Here is a 25,361-nt window from a genome sequence, read left to right on the forward strand (position 1 = left end):
ACTGAACTTTCTCTGCAAATAAAGTGACAGACTCCAGAGACTCTTTAGTGACAGACACCACTGCGGCATGTGGGTATGATTTTTGCTGAAGTCTGAAATACACATGTGCCACTATACGTGGACGCTGTCTGACTAAACACTAAAACTTTTGGCATCTAAATTTGGTGGCCTATTCCATGGCTTTCCTCAACAGACTTTGACAATGAACTGTATTTTTTATTTTTTTCAGCAAAGGAGTTCAGATTTGGGCCTGTGGTGGATGGTGAAAAGTTTCATGGAAAAATATGAAACCTCTATAATATATACAGTAGAACACACACAAGTCAGGTCCATAAATATTGGGACATCGACACAATTCTAACATTTTTGGCTCTATACACCACCACAATTGATTTCAAATGAAACAAACAAGATGTGCTTTAACTGCAGACTGTCAGCTTTAATTTGAGGGTATTTACATACAAATCAGGTGAACGGTGTAGGAATTACAACAGTTTGCATATGTGCCTCCCACTTGTTAAGAGACCAAAAGTAATGGGACAGAATAATAATCATAAATCAAACTTTCACTTTTTAATACTTGGTTGCAAATCCTTTGCAGTCAATTACAGCCTGAAGTCTGGAACGCATAGATATCACCAGACGTTGGGTTTCATCCCTGGTGATGCTCTGCCAGGCCTCTACTGCAACCGTCTTCAGTTCCTGCTTGTTCTTGGGGCATTTTCCCTTCAGTTTTGTCTTCAGGAAGTGAAATGCATGCTCAATCGGATTCAGGTCAGGTGATTGACTTGGCCATTGCATAACAATCCACTTCTTTCCCTTCAAAAACTCTTTGGTTGCTTTTGCAGTATGCTTTGGGTCATTGTCCATCTGCACTGTGAAGCGCCGTCCAGTGAGTTCTGAAGCATTTGGCTGAATATGAGCAGATAATATTGCCCGAAACACTTCAGAATTCATCCTGCTGCTTTTGTCAGCAGTCACATCATCAATAAATACAAGAGAACCAGTTCCACTGGCAGCCATACATGCCCACGCCATGACACTACAATCACCATGCTTCACTGATGAGGTGGTATGCTTAGGATCATGAGCAGTTCCTTTCCTTCTCCATACTCTTCTCTTCACATCACTCTGGTACAAGTTGATCTTGGTCTCATCTGTCCATAGGATGTTGTTCCAGAACTGTGAAGGCTTTTTTAGATGTCATTTGGCAAACTCTAATCTGGCCTTCCTACATCTTGTGGTGAACCCTCTGTATTCACTCTGGTGAAGTCTTCTCTTGATTGTTGACTTTGACACACATACACCTACCTCCTGGAGAGTGTTCTTGATCTGGCCAACTGTTGTGAAGGGTGTTTTCTTCACCAGGGAAAGAATTCTTCGGTCATCCACCACAGTTGTTTTCCGTGGTCTTCCGGGTCTTTTGGTGTTGCTGAGCTCACCGGTGCGTTCCTCCTTTTTAAGAATGATCCAAACAGTTGTTTTGGCCACGCCTAATGTTTTTGCTATCTCTCTGATGGGTTTGTTTTGTTTTATCAGCCTAATGATGGCTTGCTTCACTGATAGTGACAGCTCTTTGGATCTCATCTTGACAGTTGACAGCAACAGATTCCAAATGCAAATAGCGCACTTGAAATGAACTCTGGACCTTTTATCTGCTCATTGTAATTGGGATAATGAGGGAATAACACACACCTGGCCATAGAACAGCTGAGAAGCCAATTGTCCCATTACTTTTGGTCCCTTAACAAGTGGGAGGCACATATGCAAACTGTTGTAATTCCTACACCGTTCACCTGATTTGGATGTAAATACCCTCAAATTAAAGCTGACAGTCTGCAGTTAAAGAACATCTTGTTCGTTTCATTTGAAATCCATTGTGGTGGTGTATAGAGCCAAAAATGTTAGAATTGTGTTGATGTCCCAATATTTATGGACCTGACTGTATATATATATATAGAGAGAGAGAGAGAGAGAGAGAGAGAGAGTTATATATTGGGTTGAATATATTTTAAACTTAAATTTATTTATGTGAATTTTCAGCAGCCATCCAGTCACATTATCCTTAAGAAATCCTTCTAATATGCTGATTTGGTTCTAGTAATAAATTGTAACAATAATGATAGTAGCAATTTTAATAAAATTTTACAATATTACTATTTTTCTGTATATTTCTGTACTGCCTCCAAACCTTTCAAGGTAGTGTATGAATTTTTCATTCATACCTTTTTGTGAACCAGTTGCATAACAATAGCCAATCCAAACTCTGCACAGGCAGTGCATTATTCTACAGAGGTCTGTGTCACTGCATCTTTTTTCAAAAACATTTTAAAAATGTATTCACGGCCGTGTTTCATACCGGTTTATTCTAATATTCTAAGCCAAGGGGTACACAGAGTTATGTGAATAGAATGGCCATCAACGGCAAATGATTCAAATTTCTCTCATAGTGCTGCAGTTACAGCATGCACCAGCAGGGGCTGACTAGACCACATTAACCAGCAAATCCACTGTCATTGCAAAGTGGAGTCATTTTTTTATTCAGCTATGTTTTGATTCCATTCCTTCCAAATTCATCCATTTCCCATTTTCTTCTTGGTCCTGTTACAAAGATAGATCGGAATTTTGGCTGAATGCTCATTCTGACGTAATTGATTGGCCGATACCATCACATTCAGCAGGAAGGAGGAGACATCCAAACATGTTTCCAGTTTGTGTTGTTTGGATGAAATGTCCATTTCTGTTATCTCTTCATCAGTTCCTATTTTGCTTTTCCAATATGGATAGATTTCACCCTAGGTAACAGTGGGAGCTTAAAACCCTCCATAAAGCCTAAAGACAAACACGGACCTGTAGTGCAAGCGATTCTGCTCCAAGTTTGGCTTTAGATTTCCATCTAAACTGATTTTCATCTGAATTCAGAGTAAACATGGCGGATGCCATCTGTTTCTCTGTAGAGTGGAAAGAGTTTGATGAAATTCTTGAATGCTTTAAAGAAGTCCTTTGTTAACAACTTTTATTTTGACTTATCCTGTCCTCTCAAGCATAGATCCTTGTGTCTGGCTTTTTTTTTTCTTCTAAAAACTCTGTGGCCCTCAACTTTTTGATTACAAATGACTCCTGCACTCTATGAATGGCTGTTTTGATATATTTGCACACCGATCACTCCAAATTTCAAGATACTTTGAGGACATTTAGATGACAACTAAGGGGTTAAACAATAAAAAACAACAACAACAAAGATTAAAGTTGGATCCAGTTGGAACTGTGATCATCTCAATATCAACAGGAGATTCTGAGTGCCATTTTTTTTTATATTTTTTTTTAGCCCCAAAACATATATGCACATATGCAATATATAATATTCATAGCATTTTCAGCCTTACTGCATGGGCTGCTATAGCAGCTATTATTATTGTATATTATTATTCATTTTATTAGTTTTTTTTTTAAAGTTGTTTAATTAAAAAAAAAAATCCCACAAAAATATCACCAAGTTTCAAATTCAAGCTCATGATAAGCTTGCAGCTGATATTAGGTCTTATATAAATAATCCAACCTTGAAGGACATTGCGATCTTGAGTGACAGCTGACTGTTAAAACCCAGCTCAAGTGATGTCACATGACTCTAGACATCTGGGAAGCTCCTCGCTCAAGAAAGAGTGTCCCAGGAGTTCCCAGAATGCCCTCTGTGCTTTGTTCTGTTTTAGCAGCCTGCTCAGGTTTCATACTAGGAGATAAGATCAAGTTTGTGTGAATTCTGTACAGCAACAAGCGCTGTTGAGTGCATAACCCCCCAGAGTAGATATCACCTCACGTCTGAGCGCCAAGTGCATTTTAGTCCAAACTACAGCCAGTCACGCTACACAAGAAAAGAATCCAAGGTCAAAGGTTGCACTTCCTTCGAGTCGAAATGAATCAGTCAAACAAATAAACAAAACTCATTCTTGATTCTGTCTGAATCATGTCTGAACATTAGAGTAGCTTGTCTAACATTGGCTTCTGAGTAGGTTTAAGCTAGAAAAAGTGGATTGTTTGAACTGGATGGCCAGTCTTTAAATAAGCACTGATTAAGTAAATAATATGCAGAATAATATATTTTATTGTGTTCAGTTTTATAGGCAGTTGCTAAATGGACTTATTTGCAGTGATGAATCAAGATGCTTTCTCTCAGTCACAGGAGACGGATGCGCTGCTTCTGTAACTCCACGGCCTCACAGAAAAAGTAGTCTGCTTTGTGTCAGTCTCAGTCCTGAGAGACTGCTTCAAAGGAAGAAGATCAGCTGCAGTAACTGAGAGATAGAACGACGGAGGAATGAGTGAGTGAGTGAGTGTGGGCCTCTGCAGCTCTTTCCCTCAGAAGGGAGGTGTGGTAGAGAGGAGGAGGAGGTCATGAGTGAGGTGAGCACACGTGAACACACATTAGTGACTCACATCTCCAGCATGGATCTGCTCCACAACTCTTCAGTAGCTCACCACAGCAGAATTCATAATATGTGTAGCAGTAACAACAGCTGGAAACCTACTGTCAGACACAGAGTGATGTTTTTAATACTCTTTTTGCCATATTTTTAGCAAATAATTGCAACCTTGGTGAGCATAAGAGACTTCCAAAAACATTATAAATCATAATTATTCTAAAACCTCTGACCAGCAGTGTGTATATGTTTTTGCATGGTGTATGAAGTTTCTTATGTTAATCACGGCTGCATTTATTTGATCAAAAACAGTAAAACAGTAATATTGTGAAATATTATTATATTATAATAACATTATAATATTATATACAAGTTAAAATAACTTTAGTTTGAATATATATTAAAATGTAATTTCCTGTGATGGTAAAGCTGAATTTTCAGCTGCTAGTGTTCTAATTTTCAGTGTCACATAACCCTTCAGAAAAAATTTTTATTGATTTGATGCTCAAGAAGCATTTCTTATTAGCAGTGTTGAGAACAGCTGTGCTGTTCAGTATTTTCATAATTTTTAAAAAAAAATTTTTATAGGATTCGCTGGTGAATAGAAAGTTCAAAGTATATGCACTTTAGTGGTTAAAACAAACTACTTTTAATTTAAATATATATCTACACACACACACACACACACACACACACACACACACACACACACACACACACACACATACACACATATATATATGAAAACACATAATTCTGAAAAGGTTGTGAAATATAAAAATATAAAAATAAAATAATGTATATATACATACAATATATATAGCTATATATATATAAATATATATATATATATAGAGCAAGTGTAGCAAGTGGCCTGTTATTCAGTTCATGATACAGTGCATGATATGTTCATAATGTTTTAATGTGACAGATTCTTAATGTACAGGTGGGCCAATGTGACCCTAGTGTGAGAACAAGGTTTTCACCATGTGCTCTGCAATGAAGTGTTCCCTTCTTTAATGTCAGTCGCTCCACTTTTACTGCCAGTGGAAAGTATGCACTCGAGCCACGGATGAAGAGTGCAGGGCACGTGGGGGACTATGCTTGCAAAACCACGCGCAGCCAACTCATCTAGCAAACTTTGAATGTCTTAACAGCCTTATGGAGATGAGCACTTTTAAAGCACTGTAGTACTTTCATTTAGGCCTGGAGTCCATGCACATTAAAAGTCCCAAACATTTTCCACAGTAACAAAGAAATCTAGCCATCTCTAATAAAATAGGTGCTTCTATGAAGAATGAAATGCCTTTGTTTTATGTTTTATCCTCTCCCAGGCTGTTATCTCCCCATGTGTGCACTACAAGGAAATAAAGTGTCACTGAAGTTTACATGACACATGTTGTGAATCATGGCTGCAAGCAAAGTCCTTTCATTAAATAGCAAATGGAAAATGGCTGATTTAAATCGTGCAGTCAGCATACATGTAAGTCTACTCTGGTGACAAACAGGGCCACCAAGGGAAGAGAGCTGACCATATTGTTGAGGTGTTGGAAGACCCCTGAGAAGTGTTGAAGAGCAGATCTGCATTCATTGCAGCTGGCGAGCAGACGTTTAGTAAGAACTCCAGCTAGCGCCTTCATTCTCCCTCTCTCTCTGTCTCATTTGCCGTTCTGTCTCTCTGTCTGGTCCCTCCTGGGGAAAAGAATATTTCTCTCTTTGATTTCAATCTTGGCACCAAATACAGCTCCTCTCTCCCATATGGGTAAACATCCTCACACAGAAAGAGAAAGGGCAAGTAAATAAAGAACCAAAAAGTGCAACATTAACAAAAAAGTTAGCTGACCATGAGTTTGTTTCCACCAGTGCATGGACGGATATGCATACTGATGAATGTCCATGGTAATTATTAGTGGTTATGACCCCCACAGCTGGATGAAGTGACATCTGGACACACACAGACTCATAGACCTCTGTAGAATAATGCACTGTCTGTGCAGAGTTAGGAATGGCTATTGTTATGACACTGGATAATAAACGGTATGAATTAAAAATTCATACACTACCTTTAAAGGTTTGACGGCAGTACAATGACTTATGCTCACCAAAATAATGTATTTCTGTTTTTATATTGTGTGATTTGAATTGGAATTTATTCCTCTGAAGCAAAGCTGAATCTTCAGCAGCCATTTCTTCAATTTTCAGTGTCACATCATCCTTCAGAAATCATTGTAATATAATGATTTAAAATTTGTTAAAAAATGTTTAAAAAATGCCTCTTTATTATCCCAGTTGAAAACAGTTCTGGTTTTTTTGTGGAAACAAATGTGTTTTTCAATATTATTTGTTGAATAGAAAATTTTAAAGAAATAATAAAATAAAATAAATAATTTGAAGTAGAATTCTTTTGTAACATTTTAAATGACTTTTGCTCAATTTAGTGGATCTTTGCTGAATAAAACAATTAATTTCTTTCAAAAAGAAAGATATTTTGGGTTCAAATGCAACCTGTGTCATGCTCTTTTCCTCAATATTTCCTGTCATTGCTCACCTTTTACCATCCACAAAAGGACAAAAAAATATTATTATTATTCACTACAAAGTTTTTTCCAATGAAATGCTCTCAAATCAGTATATAACTAAAGACTTCTGGATGTTTTTATGTTTCACAGAACAGTGTCACCAAGCAATTTCTTGAGGTCTTCTAGAGGTAATAGAACATGTAGCGGGAATTGGTAGATTCAACAGCAACAAACCACAGCAGATTAAAGAACAGAAACAGATAAACACAATAAAACTGAAAACTAGATAACCCATGAGAATACAGATGTGTAGTAAAAACCAGTCGAGCTGCGCTACCAGTGATGCACACAGATATGAGGACAGGCCCAGATGGATGGCGGGTCAATGAGGGTGAAGTGGACAGACTAAGAGGAAAGATGGAAAAGAAGAGTGAGGCATGGCTGGATTCTTCAACGGATGAAGAAGAGAGAGCAGAATCAGAGCGGCATCTGGTGAATTCCAGCGCTGGTCTGCAGTGCAGCGGGAGCAAGGCTTCAGCTGAAGTGTTTGTGGGGCCCCTGCGGTTTTTCAACCAATAAATTCACTCCATGTCTTTAATACGGGGCAGAATGTGAAGGCAGAGGAGTGCTGAAGGATGTATGGCCATTACTCAGCGTCCCACATCTGAAGAGAAGAGCTTGGCCCGGGACGGCGCAGTCAACTCCCTCCTCTTCCTCAGACTGCAAGCAGACGGTCACAGCTCTGTCGAGGTGTGAAAAGGAATGGATCTCCTGAAGCTCAGGCAACTGAACTATAGCCTAAATGACAGAAAGTGTTCAAAGAGTGTTTTTTGACTTGGGCAAAGAATGAGGGAGAGAGCATGTCTGTATTAATATGAGTATAGCTGGATCTCTTTAATTTGTTTATTCAGATGTCTAGTTATTGACTAAGAATTTGTTGTGTTCATTTGAAACAACAGCTAGTTACTGTCAGCTACTGATAGGCTGTCAGTCTGTGGATGGACTATACGATTGCTTTCACATTTAACCTCAGTGGCCACTGCAGTTTCGGGTAGAGTGCAGTGTATGGAAATTGTGAGAAAATTAAGCACAAATTTAAATCTTAAGGAAGTGTCAAACAGCAAGACACAGAAATATTACTAAAATCCAACTTTACAGTAAGGCATTTAAAGCTTCTGAAACACATTGGAAGTTATGTTTTAGTATAATATACAACATTTTATATTCACTGTAGTTCAAATATATAGAATATAAAACATTATAGTATATGAAAGAAATGGATTGCTACTACCACAGTTTGCTTTGTAAGAATTTCATCCCGGAAACTTGTATAGAACTGAGATTTTAGCGGAAATACGTGGGCAGTCAGTGTGCACAGAACATATTATTGATCCTTCGGAAACAATGCTTGGAAATGGCTGATCATGGTTTGATTTTGTTTGGATGTTAGAAATGTTAAATACATAAAAGTAACTTTTTATTTTTTTACCTTATTATTTTACTGTACTATAAATGCACTAAAACTCTCATAATGTGCTGTTGGTCTGAAATATCAGCACAGCTGTCTTTACCTGAAGCTGAATCATAACCATGCTGATGTCAATACGTTTGACTAATATGCAGGAAGTTATTACTGTTTTCCGGGTCATGATAGACAGGTTATGTTCTGTTATCTGCTTCTCTTCATTACAACATTTCTGTTAGACACTATTAAACAAAATCATCTTCCCCTGACCCGTTTATTTTTTCTTCTCATCTCTGCTGGTACCTCAGATATAATGTAGGCCATACCTTGAATGCAAAATAATTTCTTTAGGATAAAAGTGTTTATTAAATGCACAAATATAATGCAGGGGTTCTCAACCTTTTTTACACAACAATATTCAAAAACTTGCAAAACTAATTATAATTCAATTATTAATTTAAAATACCTAAACTGTGGAATTCCATTAGTTTATGGGTGAATTAATTTAAGAAATATCTTGATTTTTAGTTGTTTTAGCTGAATTTAAAGCTTATAGGTCCCCTTGAGGGCCCCAGTTAGGAAGCACTGATGGATGTAAAGTATCTTGTATGCACCAGTGACAGTTCAATCATTAATTTTCTTTCTATGATGATAGTAATTTTTACCCTGCTGTTCATGTTTACATTCTCCTAAGTAAAAAAAGTGTCTTTTGAGAGATTAGCGCCATCTCCTGTTTAAGATTATTTTACCATTCTCTCTGACACCTAGGTGTGCAACTTGACATCTTGAGTATATACATGCAGTAAACAACTGCTCACCGATGAATGGATGCTGTAATGGTTACTGGTACTACAAGAAGTCTGTCTTTGATATGATTTAGGGGATACCGGGTGAATGGAACGGGCATTGAATCCAGACGTTCTCGTGCAGTTTATTAGAGGTTTCTTCTCTGTTTACATTCAGGTTGCTAAGATGAAAACAGCTCTCACATGGCTACATATTAGTCTGATTAACTCCAGTGATTATTGTATTCAAGCAAATCCGTCTTTGGCTTGTGCATTTGTTTTGTGTTCAGATTTGAGGCCAGTGTTTTCAAGGACATGCTGAAATACAGTATCATCACAGGTGGACACAATTGTAGGCAACACTGACTAACTTCTAAAAACAGAGAACAGGTTTATGATTTTATGAACAAACTCAGAATTTTTGAACTCGCTGCGATGTCTCTTGTCATTTTTTGTCTCTCGTCTCCCATGTGAAGCATGAAGCAAACATTTTTGGACACAGTGCTGATTGCCATCATAACTCTCTGTGTCTGAGATGCTGCTCCTGGCTCAGGATCAGCTTCAGCCTGTTTGTAGCACCATATGTCACTACTCTGCCTGGAGATTTGTGGGCCATCATCAAGTCTTGCTTCCAAGACGCTTGCTAGGAGTGGCCTCAACGACTTTGCATTTCTCTTTGCTTTTTTCACCCCAGCTTTCACTTTACTTTTTTCTGGGCTCATCAACTGTGCAGAGAGACCAGTAATCGAGTTCTTTCATGTGGTTGGGATCTTTTCACAATCCAAACGCTTACCATTTGTTTGTGTCTTTTGCTGCCATCTCTCCCACTCCTGACTACGACAGATTTAAATGCTCTCTGGGACCTCACACGCAAATGAAACAACATGGCGGCGACAGCAACCATGGATGCAATTATCCTCCTCTTCAGTCTTCCAGTCTGCATATCTCTCCCGTCGGATTGTATTAGTGAAAATGAGATAACAGACTGAAAGAAGGAGGGCTAATGAAGATGATCCTTGGTTGTTTTGTGTCTATGGACCACAGTTTATCACTGTTTGATCTCAAACTATGGTCTGTCAAAAATACAATATAAATTAAAAGAAATTCAGCAAAATATTTAGGCTTGTGAAGCTGAATTGTTACTCCATTAGCCCAGTCTTTAGTCTTACATGATCATTCAGAAATCATTCTACTTATTTCTTCTTATTATTATTATTATCAATGTTGAAAACAGTTGTGCTGCCTAATATTGTGTGGAAACTGTGATACATTTTTTTTTCAGGAGTCTTCGATAAATATAAAATTCTAAAGAACAGAGATTATTTGAAATCGATTTTTGCATTGTCTTTACAGACACGCTCAATCAATTTAATGAGTCCTTGCTATTTCTTAAAAAAAATTTACTGACCCCATAATTTTGAATGGTAGTATATCAATAATTATTATAATGCAAATGTTTATTGTATTAAATTATTTGTCTCTCTATCCACCATAAAAAGCTGAACACCCCTGAATTAGAATGTCATCACCTACAAAATATAAAAATTATGTGAAAATGCCATATAAAATATATATTTTTAGATAACTTATAATTTTTGGTTATATATAAGCCCTTGTTGTTATGTAATTCCTGATAGAGACAGTTTTCTTCACCACTCACTTCAGCACTAACTTTTCCTAAATCACTAAAAATATATGCCTTGCTGCAATGTGCCAAAATTCCAATCGAGTTTGTCTACAAATTTTCTGCGCCTGTTCGTACCATAAATAATGTGTTGATGTCAATAACGACAGTAAATCCCACACACAGCTTTTCATATCTCATGCAGTCTTCTTCAGAGATGAGACCGTAAGAAATGGTGAGCCAAAACCAGACCATATTGAAGAATAACAAAAACATAAATTACTGAATCATGGAAAAGACACAGAGCTGTTCAAATCCCCTGATGGGATCATGTTTGAGCTTTGAGCTCCATAGAGAGTGATTTATATAGCATTATAGACATTACATTGGTTGGACAGTATAGTTCTTTCACAGTGTCAATTCATGATTCACCAATGACAATATGATATCACTACTAGAGACTAGTCAGTGTGGTTTATTTTGAATACAAGCACTCTTATGGAAAAGATGCAGAAACAGACTCTCTTGAAAAGCTTTTGGAGGACATGTGGGACACCGAAAGAAGCTTACCAGCTCTTCAGTAAAACATCATTAATCTTGATGGTGGCAGACACAAGCACAGCCTGACATAGCTGTACGAATATTGGGGCTGATCAGGGATTTTGACCGATAAAGCAGAGATAATTATTCAGAGAACACAGACATCCACATAAAAGATTAATTTCAGGAGGCCATACATGAGAGACGCATGCATGTGTGTAGCCTTGCATGTTTGTGGGTGGCTACATCACTTCTGGTTGTCATTTTTCTATAGGCTCAAAAAAAAAAAAAAGTCCCCTTTCCCGTCAGTGCAAATAAATTCCTTATTCCTCAGACGAAAGGGTTCTCTTACGACTGCACTTTGCGGTGATACTATAGCACACTAAATGGCAGGGCAACTTAAGCTTGTGGCCATCAGACATACCGAATCAGGAAAGAGAGTATCCCTGCACATAAAGCAAGACATGATTTTCATTGAAGATATCTAATATTTCAAGCCACTGAACAATATCATCTGTGAACAGATATCATAATAATAATACATGTTTTGTGTTATCCTTAGACATTAAAATGATAATAATATATATTTAATATTAGTGTCTATGTGAAGGATATTGCCTTGGTGGAAAGTGTTTCACTATGACTTACACACCAGATTGTATATTTGTCATAGAAGCTTGTAACCATCAATGAGAAATGTTCACAGAGCTTTTGTCTGAATCACTGCACAGCTCCAGCCTATGTCTGGCCTCTAGTGGAGGAAACCTAATAACACAGATCTCTGCAGCAAGGCCAAACTTTTGAGGTGAAATATTTTTATACATTTATTGTACAATTTTATACTTATAATTTGCATTTTTCCAATATGAATTATTATAGCCTACAACACCTGATACAAATTCTGATTCTACACCCGCTGGGGTGAATTTTATTTTACAGTCCTTTCCATTAGCTACTTTAGTTTTGAAATGCTTCAACAGTGAAATAATCGAAAGAAAACGCTTTCAAAATTGTGAACGGGAATTTTCTCTCTCTCTCTCTCTCTCTCTATAAATTTTTAAATAGATGCTCCGACATACATATTGCATATTTACTGTATGTATTGGAAGATTCCACGATTCTCTCGGTGCATCCGCAAAAAAATAATAAAAAGGTATGCATCGGATACAAGTTGGCATTTGTATCGCGATGCATCGTTTCTAACATATTTGCATCGGTAATAACCGATTTATTTATATATAATTACTAGTGGATGCGCTACACTTTTATTGTTTAGAAAGTGACCAATAACCTGTGACCAGTATTTTATATGTAGATTGATTTCTCCTCTCGAAACTCTTTCTCAAGGTCTTTCTCTTAATATGACCAATCACAACACTGCAGAGACCTGAAGAAAAGCGGGAATTAAAATCCAAAACCTGACTTGAAATAACCTAACAAATCAATCGAGAGAGAGCAAGCGCAAATGCTGGCAGTGGCATCAATCGGGGCTAAAGCGGTTAAACGACAATGTAAATTCACACAATCTAACTAATTTGTGCACGCGTATTCTTAAGCAGCCCTTATAATGTCGATCATGGATCAAATCGACCCACCATGGCAAACAGCGAATATATTTTTCCTTAGTGCATAACTGATGTCACGAGTATGTAAATGTTAGAAAGTCATGAAAATATATGCATTCTGCTGTCAGGAGTGGGTTTACCCGAGTGGACGAGTTTAACAGACTTAGTCAAATATGCATTTTATGATAGCAGTATCTGTAAAGGGACTATTAATGGGTAAATAAAATGTAAGCTAATAGTCCTAATTACTAAACTCAGATGAGTTAATGTGTGTTTCTTATAGCAGTTAAAATGTAGTTTTAATTTAGTGATTTTAACTTTTAGTTTAGTGATTGTTAATGCTTTAAAGAGCCATGTTAGATTGTAATGTTCTAATGCTATCTGTTCTAACTATAAAAGGTACAGCTGGCTATGATAGTATATGAGAGTCAGTGGTAATATCATTGCATTTCTATTGGTCAGTGAGCTCAGCTTAGCCACAGTTTGCCTGCCCTGAACCAGGTTAGATTTCCAGCAGAAGTAGCCACAGTGACTGAGGTTGATCTTTGTTAAATTTGCTTTATGGAACCAAATCATTTGACAGTGAGTCAAACTAACTTAAATAAGCCTGGCCTGTTTGGTAAACTTGTTTTATGAAACAGGCCTCGAGGCGTTAAAAGTCAGAAGACACATAAATTAATTTATGATTTGCTCTCTGTCTGAACCAAAGAAATAAAAGCGACCATATTTTTTCCATCGCATCGTATTGCATCGCATCGCATCGCATAGCTAGCTGCTTCATATGTATCTTCAATGTATCGTATCGTTCTCTATGCGTCGAGATGCGTATCGCATCGGCCTCACTTATGGAGAGAATATTTATATTTATATATATATATATATATATGTTTTTTTTTTTCTTTACAGAATTCAACTTATTTATAAATCTGTTTCTAAATTATACCTGCTTTTGGAGATGAGTTCAGGCACAAACACAGACACCTATAAGGGTCCTTCAGCGCTTCTGCATTGTTGAGACGAAACTCGCGGAGCTGCTGGAGTTGCCGGGGAGCGTTTGTTGTACTTGCAGAAAATAACATCTAAAATACTGAAATACAACTGTATTATACAAATATATCTTTCAAAACATTGAAAGTAAAGGTAAGACGCTACCATCATAAGGATTGTCAGTGTTCTGCATCCATGAAAGCGATGGGCAGCTCAAGCTAGCGGCTAACGCTCACAGTTCGCTAACTTAGAGAATCTAATAGCACGCGATTACAGTATGATTCTCTAATAGCGCTTTTGTGTTTATATGTTTACGTTTGTGTGTTATGTTATGGCTGATTGCTCAGTTCTTCTGTTGTGTGTTAATACGTGCAGCTAATAGAGCTCAAGGGATGTGCTCCTGGCCAGCAGTCTGACCATCCAGCCAAGAAAGATTTGAGTCTACTAGACTTAAAAGCTTTTTAAGATTACTCCGAGTTACACTAAATGTGCTGCAAAAATGTCGTTTTCTTTCTGATCTGTTGTGGATGAGTGGCGATTCGATTATATCAGAATTGATTGGGAAAACTGAGGTTCATCCCAGACAGATGGGGGTTTCAGAGTCTTCATTTGGGATAACTGAAAGACCTTTGTTTGCTCTCTGGACCATAAACGCAGGTTTACATTTTGACTAGTTTTAGAAATACTAAATCTGAATATTTTTGACCTGTGTAGTTAGTATATCATTGACAATAGATTGAGTATTATTGATTTTCATACATTATGTTGGTAATTAAGTCTTAAGTCTTAATTATTTTTGTCTTCTGAGCAAACTGATGACAAATATTCTTTGGCTTTATCTTTCCAGATGCCATCAGTGACCACTGGCGACAATGCTGTTCACTCCTCCAGTCCGGATTTGGCCTCTGCGCCATCTGAAGCCCTCAAGCAAGTACTTGGTGTAATTGACAAGAAGGTTCGCAACATGGAAAAGAAAAAGGTAATTGATTGTTAACGTGAAATCAAGCTTGACCCTATTTACTTAATACACCATTCCTGGGAATATTGTGTATAGTTTATCAGTACATGTAATTCTAAATATATATTTTTTTATGATATTTCATCAAAAGCTTTGATAAAAATCTTGCTAGTACTTGATCCAGTGATATAATGCAGATTAGCATAACATCAATGAATATTTGGGTGATGACAGTAAATAATGATTGATTTAACGGACATTGAAAGTCCATTGTGTCTGCCGAAATGCCTTTATCAAAGTGGTTATTGTAGGTCAGTTGATCACCACAATCAACTGCAATAACTGGCTCCATTTGTAGCATGAAATGGCCACTTTGTATGACCAAATCAGTTAACGATGGATAAGATCAAGTCCCATCTCATCCATTTTTTCTCAACATTGAATATCCTATTTCACTCGGAAATCTATCATTTCCAATTTTTTTCATAATACTTTTTAGCTGATGTTGTCATGTCACACATGTCAGTAATGCAGTTAAAATTAGAACATGAATTGAATTTGTTTCTCACTTTAAAACTGTTCTTAAATCATTGGGTTTCTGTAATTTTAGTGTAGTAAAGTTTAATGAATGCTTATAAAAAAAATAGCGCATGACTAGTGTCTTAATTTACTATGAGCCTCAACCAGAAATATAGTGTGAAAACAGACTGCTCAGTAGTATAAATGCATAAATTGTGTCAGGATTACATAAAGATGCGTGCATCTGATGGCTTATGTGGAATTTACATTTTAATCTGCATTCCACTCCTCACCATTAACATGAGCAAACTCTCTGTTAAGAGCAAGCTGGATGACTACCAGACAAGGAAGAACAAAGGAGAACGTCTCAACCAGGATCAGCTGGTATGTGCAGTATACGCTATTCAGTTCTAGTCCTTTGTGCTCACACATATCAACTCTCTTCCTTTATGTATTAAATACATATGCTTCTTTGTTTCATGTGTAGGAGGCTTTATCTAAAGCTCCGGAGGTGGCTCACAACTTGGACTTTGCCCGTGAGTTGCAGAAGAACTTCCTGGCTTTAAATGTGGAGGTATGTGTGTGTTTATGATTGAAGTTTACCTAACATGACCCTGTTTTGTACTTGGCGCCCAACCTCTGTTTCATCTCAGCATCTACATTCACTTTTACATTCACGCCGAGTTTATATAAAAAATGTTTTGATTGCTTTCTTGTAGATCCAGAAAACAGTGAAAAAGGTGGCACGACGGGAGCAGCTGAAGAGGGAGGAGGTGGAGCGCAAGCGACTGAAGGCAGTGCTGGAGGTGCAGTACCTGCTGGAGCAGTTGGGGGAGGAAATCGTGAGGCAGGACCTGACTCAGTCCAGTGGGGATGCCCCCGTACTCACAGAGTCAGAGCTAATGGGCCTGGATGAGTTCTACAAGCTAATTGGGCCTGAGCGGGACTCTAGTGTAAGGTGAGGACAGTTCATTTACGCTGTTCAGTTAATTTGTGTTGGTAGATTTAGCGTGTATTATCATAATGATTTTTGATTCTAGGCTGGCTGAGCAGTTTGAGGAAGCATCCATGCATTTGTGGGAGCTTTTGGAAGGAAGGGATAAAGCTGTGGCAGGAACCACATGTAAGCAATTTATTTATTTATTTATTTATTTTTTTCTGGACTTTACAGTCAATTTAGCTGGACAACTGGACCTGAAATATTTACTTTTTAAACTGTAATGGTTTATATATACATATAGGAATGAATAAATAAAAAGTCTTTATGTGGGGATTTTTTATTTTTTTTAAGAGTGCCATTTGTTTATTAAAGAATACCATTATTGTTAAACAAAGCTCTATTGTAAACGTGTATTTTTTTTTTAACTGTCACTTGAGTCCTGTACATTTTTAACATTGTCAAATGAGTGAAGTACATTTTAGGATTGTGGGACTTGCATGACATTAAAGGTCTCTGCTTTATTTCGAACACAATCCAAAACTGTTTCACAATTCTGTGAGGGAGTTGGTTGCGAACACGGTCTCTTGAACTATTCATAGCTTGAGTGAATCTGATACTTGGTAACGCAAGAGTGAGTTTGAGGTTGTTTCATGAAAGTTAAAATGAACTAGTTTGTAAGATTCTTTTGTTTGCACGAGTCACTGCTTGTTGTAATTGTCAGAATTATTATTTTTTACAATTGTCAGAATGGTTTTGAGTAATGCCGACTGTATAATCAAACCAATATTTGCTCTCCAGTGAGTCTGAATACGAATGGGGCTATCCCTCGCTTGGCCTCTCTATGAATGGTGCCACTTGCCATGTTTTTTGAAAGCTGTACTCTGTCTCGACCCCATGAAGGGTCAGCAATGCTTCGTGCTGACTTGTGACCCACGTCAGCAGCTGGGCAGGCAGCCAGTGGTCTGCACAAAGCCTCTCTGCTGGAGGTTTTAATGATGGACAGGGCCTGCCTGCGTATTCCCTACAGAGAGGGTGGGAATCATGATAGTATCAAATTTTGCGGACTCAGCCTATGAGACCTTGTTCGCTGATATTGTTGCCATTTTTGTGGGCTATATTGAAGTTAACATCTGTCAGCAGACTAACTGGGCCTTGCTAAACATTGACCCCTTATGTTAACCTGTTTTTTGTGTGTTGAACAGACAAAGCCCTTAAGGAAAGCTTGGACAAGATGCTACTAAGTGGGTACTTTGATCGTGCTCAAACACATCAGAATGGAGTGTGTGAAGAGGAGACGGGGGCCGCAGCAGTGGAGTCTTCAGAGAGTGAGGAACGCCCTGCTGAGCCAGGTAAAAACAAAGCCATCAAATTTCAGACCAAAGAAATGCTTCCTCGTACAGCTGACAGCTCACATCGATGTTCTTGTCTTTTCACAGAGGGAAGCGCTCAAGAATACACAGAAACTATTGAGGTTGAAGCAACAGAGGTGTGAATTGATATTACTACACTTTAGGGATTTTCACACTTGAAATAGTTAATACTGGGACGTTCTAAACCCCAGGTGAACGGAATCCTGGGTTATCTTGCTTCACTTTTTATTGCACATTTTTTATTGCCATACGTTTTTCTGTTTGGCTGATTCGTCAAACGTTTATTTTGACGGTGCATAAGACTTTTATTTTGACAGAGCTGAGAATGCTAGTGTCTGCTGCTAATCATCTAGCTGAAACATTCTGACATGAGTTTTGCAAAAGCTTTGTTAACCCTGCTTGCGAGCTGGGTTTCTTAACCATAGGTAACAAGCAGTGCTAACCTGCTTCTAAATTACAAGTGTGAAACATTCCTCTACCTGGGGTTTAAAAATGGTGTTTAGACTGATAAAGTGAAAAGCCCTGTTTAATGTGCATGCTTTATGTAAATTCATATTTTGTGCAAGGCAAGAAAACATTCTCCAAATTACACAACTGCAGTCATATGTTCTTAATGACCCGCACTTCTTTTTCCTTATAGTTTGTAAACAGACAGTTCATTCCAGAAGCCTCCTACAGCAGCAGTGTCAAGGAGCAACAAGGAGCAGAGTGGAACACAAGTTCTCAGGTATAGTAGACCTGATTTGTCAAGGAAAGCACCAGAATTGTTAGCAACCTTTGGCCAAATGGTGCTTACACCGTGATCATTGCTTTTTTTAGGCAGTTAGTGCCCTCCAGCAACCACAGCAGCCACCTGCAGCCATGAGCCCGGCTCTGGTCAGCTCAGAACCACACACACTGAACGCCGTCCTCCCTCCCCCTGCAACAGATCCCGTGGTCCGAAAGCAGGCAGTCCAAGATCTCATGGCTCAAATGCAGGGTACCTTCAACTTCATGCAGGTAAAAATGGAATTTGTCATTCATTGTACTTCAAGGGTTGCAGAGGTCTTTTCTAACTCATCTGTAATGTAACGTAGGACTCCATGCTGGAGTTTGAGGGACCGCCTCTAGATCCTGCTATTGTGTCAGCGCAGCCAATGAAACCTCCGCAGATGGTCTGTCCACCAGGTTGGTATACAGATTTTAATACTTTGCTCTGAAACTCACCCTCATGGTGTCTCACATGGTAGGGTTTGTTTTGGTTTAGTTTTTCTCAATCAAATATGGCACCTTTAGAGCCATCGTGTCAGGTTGGGCATCAATCACATCATCAGATTCTGTTGGTTTTTGGATTATATGGCCAAATGTCCAATGAATAATATCTGTTTAAATCTGTCATATTTGAGAGCTACGGTGAAGGGTAGAATGTAGTTGTATTTTAGTATAGTTTAATTAAAATTAAAGCATTTGTGGTAACACTTTATTTTATGGTGATTTCTTTTTTTATTCTCTAGTCACGTTTGATCTCGCCAGTCTCCGTGAGATCTTGTGTCACTGTGAAATCGTTCCTACAGTCTACAAGTGTGTGTGGTCTCGCGGTCTGGTCGAATCGTTTAGTGTGTGCATTTTAAGGCTAAAGGTCTCTGCACACTGAGTCCGAAATTTTCACATGCGTTTTTTCGCATTCGCAATCTTAAAAATTCGTCACGCACAGAGACCTTGCACACTGAGTCCGATGCGTTTTAATTAATCCGTTGCGAAAAAAATTGCAAAACTATACAAAATGTCTTCAAGCAGTGAGGATGATTTTGTTGTCCTCTCTCTTTTTAAAAAAAGAAAAAGGAAATATTGGGTCCATCCAATCCTTAGATTGCGCAGAGAGGAAGGTTCCACCTCCTTATCAAAGAGCTGCGGGATTATCCCGAGAGATTCAAAGTTTATTTCAGGATGTCAGTGCCTCAGTTTGATACTTTGCTAGCGATACTGAATCCACATAATAAAAAGAACAACACCAATTTCCGTGAACCAATTTATCCTGAACAGAGACTGTCTGAGGTATGGATACGCCCACAGACACACACACACACACACACACACAACAAACTGCTGCATCGGAAAGGTGCGCGCCAGGCATAAAAAAAAATAGGCTACAGCAGTTCTTTATATTCTGTATCTTTGTATTCCGCAATTTGTTTGTCATAAAGTGCTCTGTGCTGCAAGACGAAGTGTATTAATTTGTCTGACACTATTTTGGATTTTGGCTTTCGCTTGTACGGTGGCTCTGAATTGTCAAAACACCTTCTCAAAGTATCTCAAAATACTTTATACGGATGCGAAAAACGCAAAAAATCGAACCCGATCCAAATTTTATTTTGACAGACGAAAATTTCGGAGGCAGTGTGCAAATGTGATTGACAAAACGTGAGGTCGTACATATTTTTCAACGTGCGAAAATTTCAGACGAAAAATTCGGACTCAATGTGCAATGGCCTTAACAATCGGGTGAAACTGTCTTCATGTCTGTGGTATCCCATGGTTTTAAAAATGGTTGATTTGAAAATCGTCTAGCGTTTGGCCACCCATAGTTGCCAAGGCAACATTTCCAATAATTGAAGTTAGGTTTTTAATTTTATTTCAATTACTTAAAACAATTTTTAATAGTTTTAAAGAATGTTACCCTTGCACAATTTAAGAAAACATTTGATGCCCCCATGAGGTTTAGTAACTGGATTAACTATTCTATTTTTTTTTTTCTGTATGTGTACCACTTTATTTCCTGTCAGTAATATCCTAAACTGTTACTCTTTCAATGTTTTTTTTTTTTTTGCTCACACAGAATCCCGACTACCCCAACACAATGCTCTTTCTGTGCAGCCTGAACCGACACAAGTAAGTTAAATTAGCAGAAACATGCTTTCAAGTGGTATCTGTCTGAAATGGCATTCCTGAAATGGCTGTCCTAAAACTCTGTTTGGCCTTCCAGGTCCCCATGGTCTCTGCTCCAAAGGAGGCCTACTCCTCCACACCCCCTCTCTATCAGACCCCTCATAACTCTGAACCACGACCACAGTCAGACTCCATTGACCCCCTGCAGGTAACGGCGCACACCGCAGTGGTTTCGCAGATGCTGTGTGTACACTATGGCTTAGATATGTGAGTGATGTAGGATATACACCCTAGGTCTCCATGCCCCTGTCGTCTGAGCAGACCCCCACCCCTTCCTCTCAGCCCCAGGTGTTTCAGCCTGTCTCCAAACCCCTTCACAGTGGCATCAACGTTAACGCAGCTCCATTCCAGTCCATGCAAGCGGTAGGCCTCAACCTGTCTACTCCACTCTCTCCAAACTCACCCCCTCAGAGTTTGTCTCTCCATTCTGCTTCTGTTGTTTTTCATGCTGTGTAAGGGGGCCGTTCGCAAAGAACACATTTTTGCATTACATTACGCTATTTTTCCATTGGTTTTCTATGTAAACAAGTGTTACGCTGACACGTTTAATTGTTCTGCTCATGTCTTGCATGTTTTGCAGTGTTTCACACATGATGCAGTGTTCTAAAAAAGTACAAAAAAAAAACCCCACACAACTTTAGAGCTTAGGCTTATTTCTTTCCACTGCCCCACATCTAGTGTTTTTACATGCAAGAACGCATTCTGTGTGAATGGCCCTTGACAGGCTTGTTTTGTTTAAAAGGATATGAACCTTTTGAGTTTATCATGTTCAAGCCTGTTGTATATAATTTGTGGATGAACCGTTATTGTCGGTCAGTGAACAATCGAAAAATGTTTTCTAAAGAATGTGTTTAGTAAATCGTAAAGTAGTGCAACAAAACAATCTTTGCATTTTTATCTTAGTGTAAATTCTATTTGTCTATACTTTATCTCCTTTTAAATGTCTAATTGTTTATTAACTTAATTTCGTAAAACCAGTTTGTGCCATGAAAACAGCCATATTGGCTGATATGACATAATACTACCAAATAAAGCCACTACAAGCCACATGCTAGTTTTGGATATGCTTACACGTTTTGTCTCCTCTGTTAGGTATTCAATATGAACGCTCCAGTTCCTCCTACCAATGAGATGGACTCTCAGAAGATTTCCAACCAGTATCAGAATAGCTACGGTCAAGGCTTCAGTGCACAAGGCACCCTTCCAGCTGAGCAACAGGAAATGCCTCAAGATGCCCTCCAGTCAGGTAAGAGAATTGCTGCTACATTCGTGCCATTTTATAGTTTTAAAAGTGTAAACTACTATAACTTCATAAAAATTGTGTTTTTATTTCTTTATAGTTGGCTCTTTCCATTCTCAAGACCAAGGTATTCCATCTGCAGGGGGACACCAGTCTGCATCTCAGCAGCCCTCAGGGCAGGGCACTGGGTTTGGGCGGCCGGGTCAGTCCTTTTACAGCAACAGAGCAATGCAACGAGCTGGACCCAGAAATCCCAGAGGGGCTTTGAATGGCTACCGTGGACCATCAAATGGATTTAGAGGTGAAACAAGACAGGCTAGTCTGAAATCCAATGTAAAATCTGAAAAAATCCAGTTTTTAAAAAAACATAATTTTTTTTTTTTTTTTTTTTTAATGTTTAGGTGGATACGATGGGTATCGCGCTCCATTCCCCAACACTCCAAACACTGGATACGGTCAAACTCAGTTCAGCACTCCGCGAGATTATTCCAACAACGCCTACCAACGGGTAACTTCAAGAAAACAAATACCATGCATATTTGTGGAGACTTGAGCAGTCATCTATGCATTAACATAATAGAGTATGTTTTAAAGTCCCGTGTGTTTTCTTTTCAGGATGGATATCAGCAAAGCTTCAAGCGAGGAGCTACCCAGGGACCTCGAGGTTGCTCTCGAGGTAATGCTCAAGCGATGCGATCCTAAAATCTTTGGGAAGACTTGTTTCTTTTTGGCCACTTTGAACATTCAGTTATTGAGAATGTTTCCCCCAGCCCATATTTTTACTCCTATCAGTGGTTTGGTTTTTTGTTTTTTGGCTTATTGATTCAAGTAAGCCCGCTTTGATAGTTTTAATATACTAATGTGTTTTACAGAGACACAATGGAGAGCTGAAACTGTCAGTGTTGTGATTTTTCAGCCAGGTCATGTTTAAAACATAGATATTCCTGTAAACTTGAAAGATTTTCATTAATTTATTTTTTTTATAAAATAAAATGCAAAAAGATAACTGCCACTGTCGGTTTCAAACCATAGGAGTGTTTTTGATATTTTGTTGGCCTGTCCCCCCTTCCCATACTTGGTTCTTGCCTGTGTATAGGGTACCGAAGGCATCAATTGTTTGTTTTTTTTGTTCACCCCATTTCATTTGAAGAGGTTTTTTTTTTTTTTTTTCAGTTGTCCTGCCCTTTGTATGCTCATGTCACTCCTTGAGAGAATGTTTCAATAAAGATGTGTTGCATTACCTGCTTGTCTGCCGCTGCTTTCTTTTTGCTCTCCATGCTCGAAAATCCTCTCACCTGTCCTGTGACCCTCTGTCTACTAAAGTGTTGAAGGTTGACTTGGTTTCCTTTAGTCTTCTTAAGGGGAGGCAGGTGATTGGTCCACTTATCGGTCCGTTTTTTTCTGCAACTCTGCTGTTTGCTTTTCTGCCTCTTGCGTCATGTACTATATCCTGCTTTCCAACAAGATAAAAATGTATTTTAATTAGGCATGAAGCATTAATTCAACAAAATGGCCCTAAGTTTGCCTCCATGATCTACGATGCTATTCCAAATCAATCCAATGCACTGCTTTTCTTGCTTCTGTCAAGCCAAAAAATAGTTCACAAATAAAAAAAAAAAAAAAATCTCTTGTTCCAAACCTGTATTTTTGTTTCATTGAGGGAGATGAAAAAAAAGACCATTACCATATTGACACCGCTTATTTTATATATAGAATTATATATATATATACAATTGAAGTCAATTGTGACCATGACAAAAAGACAAATTTTACTTTTAAAAGATAAATATAAAAGTTCTATAAACATTTTTCTATATATTTTTTGGTCACTTTTGATTCTTACTGCTGCTGGTTTCATACACTTTCATTGTATAAAAACAAGGTGCAAGACCATGTGGCAAAATATTTCCTTTTGTCATCAGAAGAAAAAAATATGGGTTTGGAATGATATGAGGGTGATTGTGGCAAATTGCCATGGCACTAATTATATGGAAAGAAATACAGATATATTTTGGGGCAAACTATGCTGTTAAATAATCTTGTGTGATCTGGACATTAGCAGCTATTTGTTGGATTGTACATAATTTTAGGAAAGCTAAAAGAGGGCTTTACAAAAATAAATAAACTGAATACTCTGTCATGTGACTATTTCAGAGAATCCTGTTGAGAATACTTGAATTGCTTCTGACATTTGCTCTAATTGCTGCTTAAGATGGTTTAAGTTTATTAAATTTGCAGTGCCTTTTATCTCTAATGTCATTTAGTTTTTTTTTCAAAGTCTAGTTAAGAACAGCCAGACTGTTGCATGTTGCACTACAGTCCAACTGTGAGAGTATTTAAATGCTATAATAATATATGGTGCTGTTCTGATGAATCTGTTGTTGTGGTTTTGGGATTGATGGTTTGCATTTAACACTTGTGGTATAAGACACATTATGTTCATATTTAATGGGTGTTTTATGAACACAATACAATTTGAAAGGCATGGAAAGTGCTCATTGTAATTGGCCCTAAAAACATCATTGAATATGACTAGACTATTTAACTCTATATTGATTTTCTGATGTATTTGGGTTTCAGGACGAGGGGGATCATATCGGTCCAGCAGAGGAATGGGTCCCATGGCTGCCCAACAGACCAGCTAAACCCAGTCCTTTAGCCATTATCAGCCCTGTTCCACCCTTTTATCTCCTCCACCTGTTTGGACTCTCAAACATGAGCCGTGCCACTCCAGATCATGTAGTTAGAAGACCGCATCTTAGCAAGTAAGGACACAACCAATAAGGACACAACCAATGGTTTTGGGAAAAACATAGTATCAATGAGACTATAGCACTCCCAGCGCTGTAATTGCTCAGAGCTCTCAAAGCTTTCTCTCAATCATATGCTATTGCACAGCCTTTACACATTTGAGACAGAACACGTGCCTTTGATTATGGGCGTCTGGATTTTAATTGAGCTTGGTGGAATGACGACTTAGTAGCTGGGAACAGCCGCTAGATTATGAATGTGAAGTACACCGTATACCAAAGGCACTTTGGTTTTTGGCCAAACGAACTGTTAAGTGAATGTGAAAAATTGACTTGTACGTACTGTATTGTAAAGTGATTTTTCTCTTTTTTTGTCTCTGCCAAATGGTTTACAGGAAATGCATTGTAATGTATGTGGCTGAATGACTGCTTCATTGTATTTCTTCCAATCAATGTTGATTAGAATTAATGCTAACTAATAAATGATTTTTGAAGGACAAGACACTTTAAAAGTTATTCACACATGTATTACATTAGGTATTACATAAGAGCCGACAGAATCTTCTTTGAAGCCACTTTGTGCATTTAATATCTTAAACTCTTAAAGCACACTTGTGCATTTAATATCTTAAAGCACAGGGTTTGTTTGTTATTTAGATTTTTCAGTGGTTTTTGACTGGTTAAGTATAGTGTAACACAGGGGTGTCAAACTCAGTTCCTGGAGGGCCGGAGCCCTGCAGAGTTTAGATCCAACCC

At 38.1% G+C, this 25,361-nt stretch overlaps 1 protein-coding gene across 7 annotated transcripts in view; it reads left to right on the forward strand.

Moving 5' to 3' along the window:
* Positions 1-25,307, forward strand: part of LOC306887891 (caprin-1-like) — a 60,480-nt gene extending 35,173 nt beyond the window's left edge. The window contains exons 1-19 of one of the 7 annotated variants that reach the window (XM_079445909.1): positions 13,893-14,560; positions 14,751-14,882; positions 15,702-15,764; positions 15,868-15,954; positions 16,100-16,338; positions 16,421-16,503; positions 17,523-17,669; positions 17,757-17,806; positions 18,331-18,417; positions 18,510-18,689; positions 18,767-18,857; positions 20,506-20,558; positions 20,653-20,763; positions 20,850-20,978; positions 21,708-21,861; positions 21,956-22,156; positions 22,257-22,363; positions 22,471-22,531; positions 24,436-25,307. In XM_079445909.1, coding sequence (XP_079302035.1) covers positions 14,751-14,882; positions 15,702-15,764; positions 15,868-15,954; positions 16,100-16,338; positions 16,421-16,503; positions 17,523-17,669; positions 17,757-17,806; positions 18,331-18,417; positions 18,510-18,689; positions 18,767-18,857; positions 20,506-20,558; positions 20,653-20,763; positions 20,850-20,978; positions 21,708-21,861; positions 21,956-22,156; positions 22,257-22,363; positions 22,471-22,531; positions 24,436-24,500 — 2,040 coding nt within the window. In that variant the 5' untranslated portion in view covers positions 13,893-14,560 and the 3' untranslated portion in view covers positions 24,501-25,307. Of the gene's footprint in view, positions 1-13,891; positions 14,561-14,750; positions 14,883-15,701; positions 15,765-15,867; positions 15,955-16,099; positions 16,339-16,420; positions 16,504-17,522; positions 17,807-18,330; positions 18,418-18,509; positions 18,690-18,766; positions 18,858-20,505; positions 20,559-20,652; positions 20,764-20,849; positions 20,979-21,707; positions 21,862-21,955; positions 22,157-22,256; positions 22,364-22,470; positions 23,099-24,435 lie in introns of those variants that run through there. The other 6 variants (XM_079445908.1, XM_079445910.1, XM_079445905.1 and 3 more) reach the window with 6 other exon arrangements.
* Positions 25,308-25,361: the final 54 nt, after the last annotated feature.

The sequence above is a fragment of the Barbus barbus genome (assembly GCF_936440315.1).
Source record: "Barbus barbus genome assembly, chromosome: 2".
In the NCBI taxonomy this organism is placed as follows: domain Eukaryota; kingdom Metazoa; phylum Chordata; class Actinopteri; order Cypriniformes; family Cyprinidae; genus Barbus; species Barbus barbus.